Here is a 15,200-nt window from a genome sequence, read left to right on the forward strand (position 1 = left end):
ATTCAGCAGTAGTCTACTTTCATCAACAAGATGAAAGAAATATCAGTTCTTCAAATTACTGACCTAACAAGAAAAAACTCAAGTAAAATCCAACCAAAAGGCTCTTTCCACCACTTTTTAAAGCTTCATTTAATTATTTTATAGAAATGCTCCCCAAGTTAATTATGGTCCTAAGGCAGAAATGCATTTTTATTCTGTTCACCTAACTGCTACTTAGCATAGAAAATGAAGCCCTAGAGGCAGCATGGGAACCAGAAAAAGATGAGTCCTCCAGAGTGAGTTGGGCAAAAGGTAGAGACAAGGAACTTTTGGCTGGCAATGGCAATAAAGTAACTAGGATTTTAATATTACTAAAGAGAACCTTTTACCTTAATAGAAATTTAGGTGCTTGGAACCTGATTACCCAAGTGGGGCTTCTCTTTCAACTTTACCCTTTGCCCCAAAACAGAGTAGAGCTCAAAGCAAATGAGGCTGGTAATGCAGGAATGTTATCATCTCTGAGTACCACAAAAAACTGACAAATATTTATCAACACCAAGACCTAAGACCATGATCATTTAACATTTCCTTGCACTCTGACATCTTGATTATCCTACTTAAAAATCACCAGATTTCACAAAATGGTTTCGAATACCACACCAAACAGTACCACAGCTCAAGCCAAATATGTTCTAAAAAGAGGGCCACCTCCTACCAAGGCAAATGCCAACAAAATAGCTCTTTATCATTACAGAACACATTCAAAGGCTTCCTTGGTCACTGTGAGACACCAGGGATAACTTTATCACTTCCCACAGAGGACAACACTTACAACATACCTGGCTGAGCCATAGCACTACTGGCAACTTGAGGCTTAAGATCAGATTCTAAGAGATCAGGAGAAACAGTTACCACTGGTCCTGAAAATAGAGGACCTTTTAGGGTGAGCAATTGCCCTTGTGGAGTCATCACAAGGTTGGCAGAGGTGTGTGGAGTGTTCGAGGGTGAGGTATTTTCTGCAAGAAAGATCAGAAATTAGTTATAGATAAAAGGCATTCAGCTGGGTATGGTGGCTCGTGCCTGTAATTCCAACACTTTGGGAGGCTGGGGCAGGCAGATCACTTGAGTCCAAGAGTTCGAGACCAGCCTGGGCAACATGGTGAGACCCCCACCTCCATCTCTACAAAAAAAAAAAAATATATATATATATATTTTTTTAATTTGAGACGGAGTTTCACTCTTGTTGCCCAGGCTGCAGTGTAATGGCGCAATCTCGGCTCATGGCAACCTCTACCTCCTGAGTTCAAGCAATTCTCCTGACTCAGCCTCCTGAGTAGCTGGGATTACAGGCATGCGCCACCGTGCCAAGCTAATTTTTTGTATTTTTAGTAGAGACAGGATTTCTCTATGTTGGTCAGGCTAGTCTTGAACTCCCAATCTCAGGGGATCCACCTGCCTCAGTCTCCCAAAGTGCTGGGAATAGAGGTGTGAACCACCGCAACCAGCCTAAAAAAATTTTTTTTTAATTTGTCAGGTATAGTGGTGTGCACCTGTGGTCCCTAGGGAGGCTGAGGTGGGGGAATTGCTTGAGCCCAGGAGGTCAAGGCTGGAAGTAAACCACTGCACTCCAGCCTGAGCTACAGAGTAAGACCCTGTCTCAAAGCAAAAACAAAAACCCACACCAGATTTTCTGGCTCATACACTGGGTTATCCAAAGATCCAAAGAGTAAAAAAGGATATACCATTCTTTTTTTTTTTTTTTTTTTTTTTTTTTTTTTTTTTAATTTAAAAGTTGCCCAGGCTGGAGTGCAGTGGTGCTATCTGGGCTCACTATAGTCTCTGCCTCCCAGGTAGCTGGGACTATAGGTGTGCGCCACCACACCAAGCTAATTTTGGTATTTTAAGTAGAGAGAGGGTTTCACCGTGTTGCCCAAGGCTGGTCTCAAACTCCTGAATGCAAGCAATCCTCCTGCCTCCACCTCCCTAAGTACTGGGATTACAGGCATGAGTTGCCACACCTAGCCAGATATACCATTCTCTAAGAATATAAGTGACATAAAATCAGTATAGCTTCACTTCCAAAATAAAGATGGTAATAAGAATTTAAGACCCATTTACTTTGTTTCTTTTTTGTTTTGTTTTCTGAAATAGAGTTTCACTCTTGTTACCCAGGAGTGCAATGGTGCCATCTTAGCTCACTGCAACCTCTATTTCCCAGGTTCAAGCGATTCTCCTGCCTCAGCCTCCCAAGTAGCTGGATTACAGGCATATGCCACCACACCAGGCTAATTTTGTATTTTTAGTAGAGACAGGTTTTCTCCATGTTGGTCAGGCTGGTCTCAAACTCCCAACCTCAGGTGATCCACCTGCCTCGGCCTCCCAAAGTGCTGGGATTATAGATAGGCGTGAGCCACTGCGCCAGGCCTACTTTGTTTCTTAATAGCAATGTATTAATATGTGAGCTGATGAAAAATAGACCCTGATTTGTCAAAACTAAATTTTACAAAAAATTTCCCATTTATTTGTCTCAGCTAGACCCAACTTCTTCAACCCATCAGCAGAACTGCAAGGAAATCATGAAGTCACATATAAAGTCAGAAAAGATAACAGTTTAAAAAACTAATCACTAAAAATACATGACTAGGGGCAGGCACAGTGGCTCACACTTATAATCCCAGCACTTTGGGAGGCCAACACAGGCAAATCACGAGGTCAAGAGATCGAGACCATCTTGGCCAACATGGTGAAACCCCATCTCTACTAAAAATACAGAAATTAGCTGGGTGTGGTGGCGCATGCCTACAGTCCCAGCTACTGGGGAAGCTGAGGCAGGAGAATCGCTTGAACCGGGGAGGCAGAGGTTGCAGTGAGCTGAGATCATGCCATTGCACTCCAGCCTCGCAACAGACCAAAACTCTGTCTCAAAAAAATTAAAAAAAATAAAATACATGACTATAGACTTATATATTACCAGGACTAGTAACTTCTCAGGATTACTAATAACTTCTCTAGTAACCAAAAAATGAAAATCTAAAGTAGTTAATATTCTATTTTTATACAACCCATCTTTAATTCATTTAATTAAAACTGTGTGCTGGGCGAGGTGGCTCACACCTGTAATCCCACCACTTTGGGAGGCCAAGGTGGGCAGATCACTTGAGGAAGGAGTTTGAGACCAGCCTGGCAAACATGGCTAAACCTCATCTCTACTAAAAATAAAAAAATTAGCCGGGCATGGTGGTACATGCCTGTAGTCCCAGCTACTTAGGAAGCTGAAGCAGTATAATCATCACTTGAACCCGGGAGGTGGAGGTTGCAGTGAGCTGAAATCACATCACTACACTCCAGCCTAGGCAACAGAGCCGGGCGGGGGCGGGGGTGGGGGCGGGGGGAACAAACAAACAAACAAAAGCCAGGCACAGTGGCTCACCCTATAATCTCAGCCCTTTGGGAGGCAGAGGCAGGCGGAATCACCTGAGGTTATGAGTGTGAAATCAGCATGACCAACATGGAGAAACCCCGCCTCTACTAAAAATATAAAATTAGCCACATGTGGTAGCACATGCCTGGAATCCCAGCTACTCAAGAGGCTGAGGCAGGAGAATTGCTTGAACCCAGGAGAAGGAGGCTGCGGTGAGCTGAGATTACACCATTGCACTCCAGCCTCGGCAACAGAGCCTCTGTCTCAAAAACAAAAAAAAACAACTGTGGACAAGAGAGGATGATCAGTCCAGTAAAGTCAACTGATATTCATCTACATTAAGGGAAGCAAAGAATGTCCCTCCTACCTGTGGCCTGGTCTTTTTTTCTAGAAAGAATCAAAGGTTTCCCCTTTCTGTTATTTATAAACATCTGTCCAAGATCTACAGATGATGCAGAAGATCCTTCCTGCTGTTTGCTAATTCTGGGAGACATGTCAAACTCATCTGATCCCATCTTCTTTTTTCTTTTTTGTGCCTCTAGTGCTTGCTGTTTTGCATAAATATACTCTAGCTTCTTCAGGACCACTTCTTCTGTCTTACCTACAAGAGAATTACAGAGATACATGATCACTTGCTGTATTATCCCACATAATGAGAAACAGAAATCTAGTTGCTTTAACTATATTCCTGAAAACTATGGAAAGTAAGGTGATTACAGTTCAAAAGAAACATCCCACCCAGACAAAGGATAACTGTGCTGTAAACTCTGGGAGCCAAGACTTCAATTTAGTAGTATCTGAAAGATCTACTGAGGACTTCTCCTTGCTAAAGCTGTATGCTCTTTTACCAGAGATTATGTACTTGTCTCACCTGAAAGAGATGATACTTTTCGTATGAGAATATTCCGTTTCCGAGTCAGGAGATTTTTCTGTCCTATCAACTTGTCTGCTTGATCTGTTAGTCCCTGAATTTCACTGAATGCCTAAAATAGAAACAGCAATATTATTGAAAATTAATCCACTCTTTCTTTAAACACAGGAAAGGCCTACACAATTTCTCTAATAATAAAAAAAAAAATCTAATGTCTTAAAAGAATTTTTAAATTCCATTAATAATTGATGTTTCGGAAATTACTTTTTGCTAAACTGTAAGAGGGTTTCTGGCCTACACTTTTAAGGAATGTGACCATGATTATTTCCAATGAGTATCACTGAGTGGTAGAAGGCATTCCACTACTGCGAGGAGATACAAAACACTTGTGCTTTGCTTAGGTTTTAATAAGCAACCTTAAGATCATCTCCTAGTCTAACCGAAATCTGGTTGAAATAACTTTGCTCTAGAGGGATACGAATGCTTATCCAGTACTCCACCAACTTCTACTTAAAAAAAATTTAAATGAAATTATTTCAGATATTCCATATGCAAAGTTAAAACTTCTACTCCCTTGAATATTTCAGATTTTCTTTTAAAATAACTGTCAACTGTTAAGTGTATTAAAATATCACTCATGCTGTGCTTTACACTGTGATAACCTGTACTATCACAGTGTATAGTACACAGTGTGTATCACTTGTTGATATACAAGTGCTATCAAGGACATCAATGTAAAGAGAATGTGGTCAATGTGGCTAACCAGAGTTTCTGACTCTATCTGAAGAAAGGATAGCTGTGCCAAATAAGAACCTGACTTTCAGTGACAAGCTACTGTGATTTAGCATAATGATTTTTCCCCTAAGGGATTTAGTGGACATTCATTAGTCCATATTCAACTGTTAGTTTTAAGTAGCTCTATTTCAATCTCCCTTATATGTCAATGGATTCCCTTTCTCATAGCATCTGTAACAATCTCTTAGTCAAGCTGTTATTGTACTTTACACAGAACACTTACTCGAGTAAGAATGTGACTTTTGGAAACCTTGGAAGAATGAAGTAATCCCAATGTGATCTTTAATTTCTCAAAGAGATCCCTCATTTCACCACGCCGCCGCCGCTCATTGGCAGTGTGTGTCCGGCGATAATAAGCAAACGCTTCTGCTTCTTTCTGTAGTTTGTCACTCCAGTAATCAGGCTTCAGTTTTAAAGGAATTGGTGGAGCCTGTCCAAACAAGATTGCCTCCTAAACATGTTGAACATGTACCTGGCCCTCTTACTTTGTTCCAAATGACACTGCTCTATTTCAGGCACCCATTACCTTTGGTCTGGACTGTTTTAACAGTTTCTCAATTGGTGGTCTTACTACCAGTCTATCTTTCCTTCAAATCTAACTCTTACAATGCCAAGTGTAATTTCTAATACATGTTAAAGTTATCTTACCAGCTCTCAGTTCAAATTTCAGAGATTTTCAAATGAGGATGAAATTGTATATGTTACAAGTGTAGGAAATCTGAAAGAGCTTATTTATATAATTTATATTACTAAAACTTGTTTTCATGACACAAATTACATTAACTGTTTTTCAAAAAATACTGTAAGATCCTCCTCAATCTGGTAAAGAATCAACTGCCAGTCGGGCACGGTGGCTCACGCCTGTAATCCCAGCACTTTGGGAGGCCGAGGCGGGCGGATCACGAGGTCAGGAGATTGAGACCATCCTCGTCAACATGGTGAAACCTCAGTCTCTACTAAAAATACAAAAATTAGCTGGGTATGGTGGCGTATGCCTGTAATCCCAGCTACTCAGGAGGCTGAGGCAGGAGAATTGCCTGAACCCAGGAGGCGGAGGTTGCAGTGAGCCGAGATCACGCCATTGCACTCCAGCCTGGGTAACAAGAGCGAAACTCCGTCTCAAAAAAAAAAAAATCAACTGCCATTCTTCTAAATCACCTTTCTCTCCAACCACTCCTATCTGTTAGAAATTCCCAAAACATACTATAAAATCCTACACATTCCTGACATTATACAGGCTTTTTACCTGTACCTAGATTACTTATTCCTCCTCTTACCTAAACCTCCACAACCTTTAAAACTTAACACTTAAAACTCAAACTCTGCACTTTTCAGTTCTATTTCAATTTTTCCATCTAGGATTTAAAATATATGAAGAGGCTGGCCAGGCACAGTGGCTCACACCTATAATTCCAGCATTTTTGGAGGCCACAGTAGGGGATCACTTGAGGCCAGAAGTTTGAGACTAACAGGGGCAACACAGTAAGACTTCTTTCAAAACACACACACACACACACACACACACACACACACACACACACACACACATTAAGAGGCTTATAATGAAAAGCAACTATGCCCTGCACTTGTACCTGGATCCTCAGAAACAATCATTTTCTTATTCTTTTAGCAGTTTCTTCTGGTTCTTAAATCTATATCCTAAACCAAAAATAGTAATATAAGCTTATTTTTTTCCATTTTCAATGCTATCTATTGACTTCTTGCTATGCAGAGAGGATTTAAGCTCACATCACCCTCATGTCTTACCACCTTATCATCCCAACATAGATATATCACTACTTTTAGTTGTTCTACTGATCCCTTAGTAACTTGAATTCTATCTTAATTTCTTATTTCATCAACAATAAACAATCTATCTTGCCTCTCTTCTTTGTAAAATGAGGGTATCAGCACCCGTATCCTTCCCTTTATTTCTTCTTTCCTCTCTCATTTCGCAATCTGTCATTTGTATTCTCACATTTTTCAAGACTGAAATTAAGTCTTCTGTATTTTAATCATAGGTTGTCAACTTTTTTTTAGAAAAGCATTAACATTAACTATTATGACACTGTAAATGCTACTCATACAAAGTGAATAATATATCCTGTCTTGTGCAGTTTATTGGTTTTGTGTTTCTTCCCTCTGATGTTTCTAATTGTCTCTGTCTTTTTTATGACACTGTTTGGTTAAGCGTAACTCTGACAGTACCCAAAGACTTCTATGTAAAAGCCATTGCCTTTCTAAAGTTAAACCCATTATGCATTAATATAGAAAAGGAGAATAAAAAAAGCCAACAAGACAGAAAAAAAAAAAGCAATATAAACTTTAAGGGATTTGCATGTAACAATATGGGTACAAAACAATGGATTATATAAATTACCTATTATGAAAATTCTTGTTATATATGAAAAATGCTTCAGAATAATTTCAAAATGCCAAATATAATGATGTATGCAAATAATTACAACCATGCAAATACACTGTATCATATGATTCACCAAGTCAGATCAAAACCAAACTGTACTATGGTTTTTTTAAAGAACCCAAATGCCACCCTCTACCTCAACCCAACCTCCAGCACTGTCTTTTTAAAATCTCTTAAATTAAGACAGAAAAACAAGTGGAAAACAATCTAAACAAACCAAACCCTCCTCCATGCCTATTGTTGATTAGGATAAACAGAAAACCCTGCTTAATTATGTTATGATGATATACATCAAAAAGATTACGACACTTAAGGGTTTATTGTTTCATGAATCCCTGAACTGCTAGCCATTTTGCAGAGCATAATTTTTTAAATCACTGAAAATCACGAGCCCAGGCAAAAAAGAATGACAGCTTACTTTACATCAAATCATTACAAGATCAGTTTTCAAATAAGCATATATATTTTCATAAATTTCATATCCCCTTTTTTTTTTTTTTTTTTAATGGAGTCTCCCTCTGTTGCCCAGGCTGGAGTGCAGTGGCGCAATCTTGGCTCACTGTAACCTCTGTCTCCCGGTTCAAGCCATTCTCCTGCCTCAGCCTCCTGAGTAGCTGGGGCTATAGGTGTATGCCACAACGGGTACTAATTTTTGTAATTTTAGTAGAGACAGGGGTTTTACCATGTTGGTCAGGCTGGTCTCCAACTCCTGACCTTGTGATCCTCCCGCCTTGGCCTCCCAAAGTGCTGGGATTACAGGCGTGAGCCACTGCACCTGGCCAATTTCATAGCCATTTTAAACTCCTCTAAATTAGTCTATCCTCTGGGGAGAAGAATCAAAAGGGAAAAAAAGGACATTAATGGTATAAGTTCATTAAGGGGGGGGGGGGAAACTGATTATATTAACTCACTGGCAAAAACAGCCTTGAGAAAAAATTGTGGCTAATAGAGCTAATGTTGTTTCAACTTTAAGATAAATGTTAACAATTTTTTTCAATGAGTAATTATCATTAAATATATCCTAAATACCTTTCGACTCCTTTCCGCTGCTTTTTCATCTGCAGAGATGTGAGTACGGCACCTAGATAAAGATAGGATTTTTCAGCGTCTTACTGAAATTTAATAATCTAATCATAGTTACAACAAAACCATCTGAAATTACCAGTTTTTTTCCCAAAGTGTGAGTGTGATTATGGCCACATTATTTACTTGACATTATACATTTTCCCTAAAAGTATCCAAACAGCCACTAAAACTGCAATTATTTTATACGATCATGAAATATATAATACACAAAACCATATAAACAAATTTAAAGTCATCCTTTAGTATCCATGGAAGACTTAGTTCCAAAACTTCCAGCAGACACTAAAATTCTCGGATGCTCAAGTCCCTAATATAAAATGGTATAGTATTTGCATATAACATAAGCACCTCCTCCTGTGTATTTTAAATCATCCCTACATTACTTCCAATGTATTGTTTAGAGAATAATGACATGAAAATAAACTCTATACAGGTTCAATATAGACACAATTTTTCTTCTTCCAAATATTTCCAACCCACAGTTGGGTAAATCTACAAACGCATGTTTTCTGTTATTTGTGGATACATGCTTTTCCATTATACACTTGGTCCTCCCAACTATGAAGGAGGAGTAAGTGTATAATGAACACCGATGTATGAACAATCCAACTTGAGAAATATTACATTTCAAAATATAGAAGGTTCTATGAGCAGTCTACTCAATCACATTCCCTTCCTTCCTTCTCAAAATCAAACATTCTAAGACAGAGTTTACCAGGCACATCTTTATAAGTTTTACTAGAAATTTATATATATAGCAAATACTTGCTTCATAGTCTGAGTATGCCTTTTCACTGTTTTCATAGTGTTCTAAAAGAATTTTTAAATTCTTTTTTTTTTTTTTTTTTTTGAAACAGAGTTTCACCCTTGTTACCCAGGCTGGAATGCAATGGCACCATCTCGGCTCACCGCAACCTCCGCCTCCTGGGTTCAGGCAATTCTCCTGCCTCAGCCTCCCAAGTAGCTGGGACTACAGGCACGCGCCACCATGCCCAGCTAATTTTTTGTATTTTTAGTAGAGACGGGGTTTCACCATGTTGACCAGGATGGTCTCGATCTCTTGACCTCGTGATTCACCCGCCTCGGCCTCCCAAAGTGCTGGGATTACAGGCGTGAGCCACCGCGCCCGGCCTTAAATTCTTTTAACATTTATTTTAAATTAAATTTAAACAATTAATTAAACAAATCTAATTTTATCTTTAATTTTTTTTTTTTTTTTTTTTTTTTTGAGACGCAGTCTTGCTCTGTCACCCAAGCTGGAGTACAGTGGGGCAGTCTCAGCTCAGGGCAACCTCCACCTCCCACAGTCAAGCAATCTTCCTGCCTTAGCCTCCCAAGTAGCTGGGACTACAGGCATGTGCCACCAAGCCCGGCTAATTTGTGTATTTTTATTAGAGACGGGGTTTCGCTATGTTGGCCAGCCTGGTCTCAAACTGCTGACCTCAGGTGATCCGCCCTCCTTGGCCTCCCAAAGTGCTGGAATTAATGGGTGAGTTACTACGCCCAGCCCAAATCTTTAATTTTTAATTTTAATTTCTTCCCTTACAGTTTGTGCTTTCTGTGTGTTGTGTATTCTTGGCCCTTTACTATTCCAAACCATTAACATGTTATCTCTGTCCATTTGTTAAATTCTCTTCGTCTTTCAATACAATTTTATAAGAAAAGTCTTACACAGCTTTTGTTAGACATGTTCTCACACAGCATTTTGCTGTTACTATTACACATTTTTTAGATTTTTTTTGTTTGTTGCTACTATTTACAAACTCAGTTTTAATATACAGAACTCATTATCCCAGCAATATTGAACTCGTTAAGTCTAATTAAGTTTTTAAGGGAGTTAAGTTCTTTCAAGCTTAGCCAGTAGGTAACTGAAAGAGCCTACAAACAGCTCCAGAGTGAAGAAAACTATTAGTCCTACTTTCGACTCTTTCAACTTTCTCAGCCAGTATGGATGAAGAATTATTCTTTCTCAACTCACAGCTACTTTCATATCATAGCAGTTAATGAGATGATAGGAAAAATACAATGTCTGACACAAAGTATCTTCCTTCTGTACTCTTTCTCACACCCCAATCCATAATCAATATAAGGCTGACTAAAACAGAAAATAAAATAAATATTCCTTAGCAGGCCATCATTCCTTCCATATTTTCATCTCATCAGTGTAAGAGGAAGAAAAATTTTCCTACCTGTATCTCACTTGCTCAGCTAGTAAAGTAACGAAATTTAGAATGCAATGCCTATTCTTAAATGATAAAAGAAACTAAGCTTTGTTGAGTAGTCCACTTACGTCGGTTATTATGCTAGTCGCATATATTATCTCATTTAACACTTCAAATGGGGGCATTTTCCGCATTTCATAGGTAAAAAATCTGAGGTTCAGAGAAATTAAAGATTTGCCCAAATTTAAATACGTACAAACTACCAAAACTAGTATTTTATAACACCAGTGTATCAGGCTCCAAAAGCATGTTATTCACATTTACACAGTCTCTAAGAAATGACCAAAGACAATTAATTAACTAAATTCCAGTTCCTCTTGTCATCTATACTAATCAGAAAAAAAGCTAGAGGAATAAGGAACCAGATCAGTTACCCAGAGTTCCTAAACAGAACATTTCATTTTGTTTCTGGTTACAAAGCTACAAAAACAACAATCCAAAGAGAAGTAAGACTTACGGCTGTTTGAATGACTCTGTGTGGACAGCTGTGGTCTTCAGGTGAGCAACATTAATTTCATCTGAGAGTTCTTCTACAGTCTCAATGTCCACATGCTCCTCATCATCTTCAATGTATTCTACACAGTTATTCTGAAATACATCATTACAACAGTAAATAATGTATTGAGTGGCAAGCACACTTAAACTCTTCAACTGCATGCTCCCTTTATAAAACCAACTAATGCCGAACATTTAGTGTTATGAGTACTGATAATTGTAAAACTGTTAGTCATAACAAGGAATTAAGACAGAAAGATAACATATCATTAGAATTAACACCAAGAACTATGTTGTAAGTCACAGATATATATATTCAACAGATATCATGGCCAGCTGTGGTGGCTCACACCTATAATATAGCACTTTAGGAGGCCCAGGCAAGTGGATCGTTTTGAGCTCAGGAGTGCAAGACCAGCCTGGGCAACACGAAAAAACTCTATCTCTACCAAAAAAAAAAAAGCAAAAATTAGCTAGACATGGTGGCGCTCGCCTGTAATTCCAGCTACTTGGGAGGCTTAGGTGGGAGGACTGCTTGAGCCCAGGAGCTCAAGGCTGCAGTGAGCCAAGACTGCATCACTGCACACCAGCCTGGGAGACAGAGTGAGATCCTGTCTCAAAAAAATAAAATATAAAATAAATAAACAGACATCACTAAACAGAGTCCTCAAAGGACTGCACTGATGCTTCAATGTAATTTCTAGTAGACAAAATTCAGGTACGGATCTATTAAGGTTTCATAAAGCTAACCATTAAACAAGAGTAAAATAAAATTTGGTGAGAGAAATAGGAAAAGAAGAAAAATTCAAGTTCCACTTTAAGAAGGCTTCATGACTAACATCCTATCGAATGCCCACAAATCAACACACATTAGCATACAAAGACAAGTATGGAAATAGGATATAGCCCAGTCCTGCAACAATCTCAACCCCACAAAATGAGAGCTTGTGAGGAATTTCAGGTTTCCAAAAAGCCCAGGGTTGCTGTATTTCCTTATTATACCAAAAAAGGAGTCAACCAAGTAAGCGTTTACTGAGCACCTGTCACAGAAACTTGCTAAATGTTTATGTAACAGTAGAGTTATATGGATACATGGGATAATCAGATCTTTTTAAATCCACCTTTAAAATAGTGTTCACTTGCAACTTCTCTGTGCCAAAAATCAATCAATCAAAGTGTCTACTATGCCAGAAACGAAACACTGTGCCAGAGAGGCAAAACTCAAAATGAAGTATCCCAATCATTAATTCTATGCTTAAACTTGCTAGAAAAAAATTACCCCAATTTATAGGCTTCACAAGGCTGATACACTAAATGCAAGCCATCATTTATGTTCCCAACTCAATTAAAGGATAATTTAAACAATATATATTAAATTTAAACAATGTAAACAATGTGTACTAAAATTAACTCTAGAAGGCAAAATCAAGACTGACAACAAAAGCTAAAAAAGTAGTAATGGGCCAGGAACGGTAGCCTACACCTGTAATCCCCACAATCCGAACACCCTGGAAGACCAAGGTGGGTGAATCACTTGCACCCAGGAGTTCAAGACCTCCTGAACCACACAATGAGATCTCATCTCTACAAAATATTAGCCAACCATGGTGGTGCATGCCTGTAGTCCCAGATGCTCAGGAGGCTAAGCTGGCAGGATCACTTGAGCCCTGGAAGTAGAGGTTGCAGTGAGCAGAGATCATGTCATTGCACTCCAGCTTGGGTGACAAAGACCCCGTCTCACAAAAAAAATGAGTAGTAGTAGTAGTAGTCACAGTAGTAATGCAGGTAGATGCTTTATAATACTTAAGTTTGAAGAATGTCTGTATGTCTGCCTACTGCATGCTTTTAACTGCAGGATTTTTTTCTTTTTTTCTTTAAGATGGAGTCCCACTCTAACACCCAAGATAGAATGCAATGGCACAATATTGGCTCACTGCATCCTCCACCTCCTGGATTTAAGAAATTCTCCTGCCTCAGTCTCCCAAGTAGCTGAAACTATAGGCACATACCACCATACACAGCTAATTTTTATATTTTTGGTAAAGATGGGGTTTCACTATGTTGGACAGGCTGGTCTCAAACTTCTGGGCTCCAAAGTGCTGGGATTACAGGCATAAGCCACCACGCCTGGCATAACTGCAGGATTTCTAAATAATATCCAATAACTTTGACAAAGGAAGATTTAAATTAAAGGAGCTACTCACAACTTCCCTCACAGTATTCCAATATAACAATATAATGCTAATCATAAAGATAACACAGGTGTGGGGTGTGTACATAAAAACAATGTCAACTTCAGGTTTGAGAGATCACTTAATATAATCTTACTTAAAAAAAAAAAGTCAGTATAATTTGTTTGCTTGTCAAATTCCCTATTAGTACATTCAAGCAATGCCTCCTTGTGTGATTAACATACTTTAGGCTGGGCGTGGTGGTTTATGCCTTAATCCCAGCACTTTGGGAGGCCGAGGTGGGCAGATCACCTGATGTCAGGAGTGCAAGCCCAGCCTAGCCAACATAGTGAAACCCCGTCTCTACTAAAAATACACAAATTATCCGGGTGTCAGCTTCGCAGGAGGATGAGGCAGGAGAATCACTTGAACCTGGGAGGCGGAGACTGCAGTGAGCCAAGATCTTACAAATGCAAATCCAGCCTGGACAACAAAGCAAGACTCTAACAAAAAACAAAAACAAACAAAAAAAACTATTTTAAAGGTTCTGTTATGGCAGTTTCACTAACAGTTATAATTTTCACCAGTTTTAAAGATGGACTGTTTTTTGGTCTGATGTTTACTTGGGCTGACTTACAGAAGGTGACTGCAAAAAACACCAAAAAATCTGCATTATAACTCCTAAAGTCGATGAATTTACATACATCCTTGAAAAAGATTAAGCTATGGAGAGAAAGTATAAGTCAAATGAATATAAATCATCCAATTTTAGAAACAGATCCTCCTTTATAAATTAGACAACAGAGGTACTGATATGACCAATATAAGCACATTAAGACCAGCCTGGCCAAGATAGTGAAACCCCATCTCCACTAAAAATACAAAAATTAGCTGGGCACAGTGGTAGGCTCCTGTAATCCCAGCTACTCAGGAGGCTGAGGCAGGAGCATTGCTTGAACCTGGGGAGCAGAGGCTGCAGTGAGCCTAGAATGCGCCACTGCACTCTAGACTGGGTGACAGAGCAAGACTTTGTCTTTTAAAAAAAAAAAGAACATTAAAATATTTCAACATTATAGATTTTTAAAACAATAATCTTTTTGTTATATTTTATGTGCAAAAAGCAGTTAAGCACTAACAGAAAAGAACCAGATAACACAGAGGCAGAATGAATCTCAAGGAAGTGCAATTCTAAAACAAGCAGTTGTATGACAATCAGTGCAGATGGCTGTCATCTGCTACTGAAAAGAATACAGTTTAGATTTTAGGGCACTCCACAGGCAGCTGGCTATGATATCCCTATGTTTTATATCAGACCTTACTTCAGGCATAAGCAAACCACAGCGCAGTAACTTTTTTTTTTTTTAATAAAGTTTTTTTGAGATGGAGTTTCGCTTATGTAGCCCAGGCTGGAGTGCAATGGCACGAGCTCAGCTCACTGCAACCTCCGCCTCTCAGGTTCAAGTGATTCTCCTGCCTCAGCCTCCTCAGTACTGGGATTACAAGCATCCACCACCACACCCGGCTAATTTTTTGTATTTTTAGCAGAGATGGGGTTTCACCATGATGGTCAGGCTGGTCTTGAACTCCTAAAATCAGGTGATCCACCCGCCTAGGCCTCCCAAAGTGCTGAAATTACAGGCGTGAGCCACTATACTTGGCCTTTTTAAAATAAAGTTTCAATGGAATATAGCTGTTTTAATACAACAGCAGTCAAGCAATTGCAACACAGAGCCAT

General features: G+C 39.0%; 1 protein-coding gene across 50 annotated transcripts in view; it reads right to left on the reverse strand.

Moving 5' to 3' along the window:
• MGA (MAX dimerization protein MGA) overlaps positions 1-15,200 on the reverse strand; it is a 155,337-nt gene that overhangs the window by 5,684 nt on the left and 134,453 nt on the right. For 43 of the 50 annotated variants that reach the window (XR_013521013.1, XM_078334305.1, XM_078334304.1 and 40 more), the window contains 6 exons: positions 11,257-11,387; positions 8,521-8,572; positions 5,290-5,496; positions 4,272-4,383; positions 3,768-4,001; positions 819-995 (listed from right to left, as the gene is read on the reverse strand). Coding sequence is in view for 48 of the 50 variants with exons in the window: in XM_078334305.1 (XP_078190431.1) it covers positions 819-995; positions 3,768-4,001; positions 4,272-4,383; positions 5,290-5,496; positions 8,521-8,572; positions 11,257-11,387 (913 nt within the window). In the remaining 2 variants the exon portion in view is untranslated. Of the gene's footprint in view, positions 1-818; positions 996-3,767; positions 4,002-4,271; positions 4,384-5,289; positions 5,497-8,520; positions 8,573-11,256; positions 11,388-15,200 lie in introns of those variants that run through there. The other 7 variants (XM_078334308.1, XM_078334285.1, XM_035259742.3 and 4 more) reach the window with 3 other exon arrangements.

Source organism: Callithrix jacchus, chromosome 8, assembly GCF_049354715.1.
Source record: "Callithrix jacchus isolate 240 chromosome 8, calJac240_pri, whole genome shotgun sequence".
In the NCBI taxonomy this organism is placed as follows: domain Eukaryota; kingdom Metazoa; phylum Chordata; class Mammalia; order Primates; family Cebidae; genus Callithrix; species Callithrix jacchus.